A 5,258-nucleotide genomic window follows, 5' to 3' on the forward strand; every position below is an offset into this window, starting at 1 on the left:
CGTGCTGCCGCAGTGCCACGCTGGGGATGCACAGCAGCAGGAGCGCGCCTGCCTCGGCGTCCGCGAGCGTTTCGAGCGCGGCCGGGTCGCGCTGCGTGCGCCACACGTCGAGCAGGTCGACGAAGAGCGCGGCGGCCTGCGCGATCTTGGGCAGGAGCACGTCCGCGTGCGCCTGCAGCTCCCACACGAGGCCGTCCTGGCGGAACAGCCACGGGAGCAGCGCGCGGAGCACGGGCGGTGCGCCGTCGGGGCCGCGTGCGAGGCGCACGAGGGCGGCCGCGCTCGCGCGGTGCAGCGCAGGCTCGACGCTGAACAGGGCGCGGAACAGGAGCGCGAGGCACGTCGGCGTGCCGAGGCTCGGCGCGAGGCCGCGCGGCCACGTCTCGATGCACGCGCGCAGCAGCTCGAGCTGCGGCTGGTGCTCGCGGGCGTACGCGACGGTGAAGGCGCCCTGCGCGTGCGTGCGCACCTCCCAGTGCTCGGGATCGAGGGTCGCGCGCTCGCCCTGCACGAGCGGCGCATTGGTGCCGCGCGCGAGCGGGGTGCGCTCGTCGAGCACGCTCAGCCCCTTGGCGAGGTAGTCGCAGGCGAGCGCGATCTGTGCGATGAGCGTGTGGAACTGCGCAAAGGCCGCGGCGACGTCCGCGCTCGGGAAGGCCACCGCGCCGTCCACGGGCAGGGCCTCGGGCGGCGCGTGCGGCGCGCTGGGGAACGGCACGGGCTCGCCGCGGACGTACGCGTGCAGCGTGCATGCGACGGCGCGCACGGCGACGGCCATGCGCGTGGGCTGCAGCGTGTCCGGCTGGAGCGGCGCGGTGCGCTCAAAGTGGGTGTGGCGCAGCAGGTCGAGCACGATGGGGCGCGTGTACTCCGGCTGGCGGAAGAGCGCGGCGCTGAGCAGCGCGACGCACGCGTCCATGCTCGGGTCGTGCGGCGCGAGGGCGGTGCGCGGCGACGGGAGGCACGGGCCGAGCACCGCGTCGAGGCGGCGCGCGGTCGGGCTGGTGCCCTCGTGGCAGCGGAACAGGTACGCCCACGCGAGCTGCGCGGCGCACGCGAGGACCGTGGCGCGCATGTCGGCCGCCTTGGGGCGCTCCTTCCAGCGCGCGAGGCCGCTGTCGACGCACGCGGACCAGCGGTCGACGAGGACGTCGGGCGGCGACGCACACAGGACCATGGCCCAGAGCGGGTACGCGACGCCCCAGTAGCGCGAGCGGGCGGCGAGCGCCTGCGCGCGGGGCAGGAGCGTGTTCATCGCGGCGACCCACACGGGGTGGTGCAGCTCGACGGACGCGCTGCGGGCGACGGGCTCGAGGATCGTGTGCAGGACGCGCGCAAAGGCGCGCTTGATGCGGTAGCCGTGGGAGTGCGCGAAGAACTTGGCGAGCACGGCGAGGAACTCGGCGCCGGCCTCGAACGCCTCCATGGGGTAGAGCGTGATGCGCAGGTAGCGCATGCCGAGGATCGCTGCCTCGGTGAGCAGCTCGTTGTCGCGCGAGGCGGCGACGGCGTTCGAGTGCCGCAGGATGGAGACGAACTGCTCGCCGATCGCCGGGAGGCAGTGCCGCGAGAGCTCGCCGAGGACGCGCGCGACCGCGTCGAAGCACTGCTGCTGCAGCGACGTGTGCAGGCGCACCAGGGTGCCGCGCTCGCTCTCGCGGTCGACGGAGCACAGGTGCAGGAAGTGGAAGAGCGTCGTGACGAACTCGTCCATCGCGGGGTCGTCGAGGTCCTCGCCCATGCGGTCGTTCGTGCCGGGCGGCACCGCGCGCAGCAGGGCCTGGCACACGAGGTACGTCACGGCGAGCGCGCGGCGGCGGCGCACCAGCTCGGTGGAGCCTGCGCTGGTCGTCCCCTGCGACGACGTGCTGACGAGCGACGCGGCGTCGCTCGGCTGGCGGTGCAGCGGCGCGGGCTGGTCCAGCACCTCGGCGCGCCACGCGAGCACCGCGTCGATGAGCAGCTCGCGGTCGTGCTGCGCGAGGTGCGCGAGCGTCTCGAGGACGTCTTCCCACGCTGCGCGATGCACGGCCGTGGGAAAGAGCACCTGGATGGCGTCGGCGTCGTGCGACACGGTGAGCACCGCATACAGCGCGTCCTCCGCCAGCGTCTGGAACTGCATGAGCACCTGCTGGATCGCATAGGTCATCGGGCGCGCGCCGGGCGCGCGGGGCAGGTCGGGCAGCAGCGCGTCGCCGTCGTCGCCCGGCGCGAGCGCGATCGGCGGCGACAGCACGTCGCCCGGCGCGCCCGCACTGGACGGCGACGTGAGCGCGCCCTCGACCGACGGCTCGGACAGGTGCGAGCCCTGGTGGGCGTGCCGGAACGGGTGCAGGCGGCTGGGGCTCGACGAGGGCGCGAGGCTGTCCGCGGAGACCTGGCTCCCCGACTTGCTGTGCTTGCGCGGGCGCGGCATGCCTGTCGCGTGCGCGAGGCCCGCGGACACAGACGCAATGTCGCCGAGCACGCCGCTGCGGCCCGCGCGGTCGCTTATGCTCGGCGAGCCGGCGTCCGGCTCCTTCGTGCTGGGCGTCGGCGGCTGGCCGCGGATCTCCGCCTTGAGACTCGCGAACGACGCCTTTTTGACAGGGAACGAAAACGTAGACAGGCCATCGCCCCGGTCGCTGCGCGACGGCGACGGAGCATGCTCGACGCCAGGCAGGGTATGTGTGAACGACGAGCCGAAGCGGAACGACGACTTGGACTCGTCCGTGAGCGAGCCGGAGCGAAAGTGGCGCAGGCGCGGCGCAGCGCGGCCCTTGGGCGGCGTCGCCTCGTACGACGGCGAGAGCGACGCCGCGTCGGGCGCAGCGACGCCGCCAGGTGGCGCGCCCGGCGCCACAGGGCTCTGGAGGAGACGCGCCGCCTGCCACTCGAGGTTCGGCAGGAGCAGCGGCTCCTCGTCCAGGTCCGGGATGACGACCTGCGCGCCGTCGTCCATGGCCTGGCGGGGCGTGCGTGGTAGCCGTGGAGGCGGTGCTTATGTAACTCGTCGGCGGTTCTTTCGCCGCCGTGACGACGCAGCGATGCCGAAGCAGGGGCACCGCCAGCCGCTCGCGGCCCGCGCGCTGCGGGGCGCGGGGCTTATGGACGATATGTCGATGCCGCTGGACGACGAAGGCGGTGCGGGTACTGGGCTCACGCGTGCACAGCGCCGCAAGATGGCGCGTGCGGCGGCTGACCCCGTGGGCCGGCGCGGCGGCGGGCGCCGCGCGGTGAATGTGAATGCGGGCGCGCGGCCCGCGAATGTGCGGCCGGGCGCGTCGCTCGGCGCCCACACGATCGGGCGCGGCGCGCGTGGCGCGGCGGACGTGGCGCCGACGACGAATGTCGTGGCGACGCTGCGGCGCTTCCTGGCGTCGCGCTGGGATGCGGGCGCGGGCCTACTGAACCTCGCGCAGATGGCCGACGACCCGATCCTTGCCGAGGCGAACATCCGCGCGCCGGGCGCGCCGGGCGCGCACCGCGACCTGGGCACGGCGCTGTGGAAGCTGAGTGGCGAGATGTTCCCGACGCTCACGACGCTCTCGCTCGCGGGCAATGCGTGGACGTCGCTGCAGCCGCTCACGACGCTCGGGCAGTACGTGCCGTCGCTCGCGAACCTGTCGCTGGAGCGCAACGGGCTGCGCTGGGTGCGTGACCTGGACGTGCTGGCGTCCAAGAAGCACGGGCTACCGAACCTGCGCGAGCTCGTGCTGCTGGGCAACCCGGTGCAGACGACGGCGCTCGAGAGCAGCAACGAGGACGGCTACCGCCGCGACGTGCTCGCCAAGTTCCCCGACCTGCACATCCTCGATATGAAGCCCGTGACGGACGTGGAGAAGGGCTTCGCGCAGCTGTTCCGCGGGCGCAGCCGCGCGCGCGCGGGCCCCGAGGCGGCGCAGGTGCCGCTGCGGCGCTTCCCGCTGCAGGTGCGCGCGGGCTTCGTCGATGGGGACGCCGCGCAGGTCGTGCCCGAGTTTCTCTCGCACTTTTTCGCGGCGTACGACGACGACCGCGCGCGCCTCGCGCCCGTGTACAGTGCGAATGCGCGCTTCTCGTACAGCATCAATGCGAGCCCGCCGCCGCGCGCGCGTGCGGAGCGCCTGGTGCACACCATGCCGCACCAGAAAGACCTCACGTTCGACAAGTACATGGACCTGGGCTCGCGCAACATCCTGCGCACGCACAACACCAAGTCGCTCATGCGCAGCCTGCACCATGGGAGCGACGCGATCGTCGCGTTCCTGCAGCGCCTCCCGCCGACGAAGCACCCGCTGACTGATGCGACGCGCTTTGTCGTCGATGCGTGGCTGCTCCCGAACGTCGACGTGCGGGCGCAAACGAGCGCGACAGAGCGCCCCGACGCGCTCCTCTTCATCAGCGTGCACGGCGAGTTTACGGAGCTGCCGTCGCAGGGCGTGCGCTCGTTCGACCGCGCGTTCATCGTTGCGCCCGCCGCGCCGCTGACGCACGCCGCGCAGCAGGGCTGGCCGTGCGTGATTGTGAGCGACGTGCTGACGCTGCGCCACTACTCGCGCGCGGCCGCCTTCCAGCCGGACGCGCTGCCGACCGGCGACGCGGCGCCCGCGCCGGGCCTCACACCCGAGCAGCACGGCCTCGCGCTGCAGCTCGCCGCGCAGACGCGCCTCACGTACCCGTTTGCGGTGCAGTGCCTGAGCGAGAACGCGTGGGACATGCCGCGCGCGCTCGCCAACTTTGCCGCGCTGCAGGCGGCCGGCACGATCCCGGCGGAAGCATTTGCTACATAGACGACCTAGTCGGCGGCCGACGCACCGCGCGCGCAACGAGCACGACACTCGCGCCCAGGGCGGCCAGGTGGCCCAGCACGACGCCGCACGCGGCGCCATACACGCTCGGCACCGGCCACGCCTGCCACGCGCGGCCCCAGTCGAGGGCCTGCGGCAGCGCGCCGAGGAGCGCGCCGAGCCATGCGCCGACGCACGGCAGCAGCACGATAAGCTCGCGCGGCAGGATCGTCGACGGTGCCGACAGGATGCGCAGCCACTGCGCAGACGGCGGCGTGCCGAGAACGTGTGTCAGGGGCCACAGGCCCAGGAGCGCGAGGTACGCGGCCAGCGTCAGCGTGCCGACCGGCTGCGCGTTCACAGGCGCGCCGACCAGGACAACCACTGCCAGGGCCAGGAGCCACAGGAGGGGCAGCGCAAGCGCCGAGAGCGCGAGCGCCTCAATTTGCTGCGACGCCGTCCGCTGCCGCTTCCGCAGCTCGCTCGGCGGCTCGCGGCGCTCGTACCCCT

The 5,258-nt window shown here is 73.4% G+C and overlaps 2 pseudogenes across 2 annotated transcripts; one reads left to right on the top strand and one right to left on the bottom strand.

Moving 5' to 3' along the window:
- Nucleotide 1: 1 nt before the first annotated feature.
- On the bottom strand, nt 2-2,941 carry MSY001_3500 (annotated as a pseudogene). Its single transcript has one exon. A coding segment is annotated over exon 1 (2,940 nt).
- An 85-nt stretch (nt 2,942-3,026) lies between these two features.
- MSY001_3501 lies at nt 3,027-4,751 on the top strand (annotated as a pseudogene). Its single transcript has one exon. A coding segment is annotated over exon 1 (1,725 nt).
- The last annotated feature ends 507 nt before the right edge of the window (nt 4,752-5,258 follow it).

The sequence above is a fragment of the Malassezia sympodialis genome, genomic scaffold, assembly GCF_000349305.1.
Source record: "Malassezia sympodialis ATCC 42132 genomic scaffold, msy_sf_33, whole genome shotgun sequence".
Lineage (NCBI taxonomy): Eukaryota > Fungi > Basidiomycota > Malasseziomycetes > Malasseziales > Malasseziaceae > Malassezia > Malassezia sympodialis.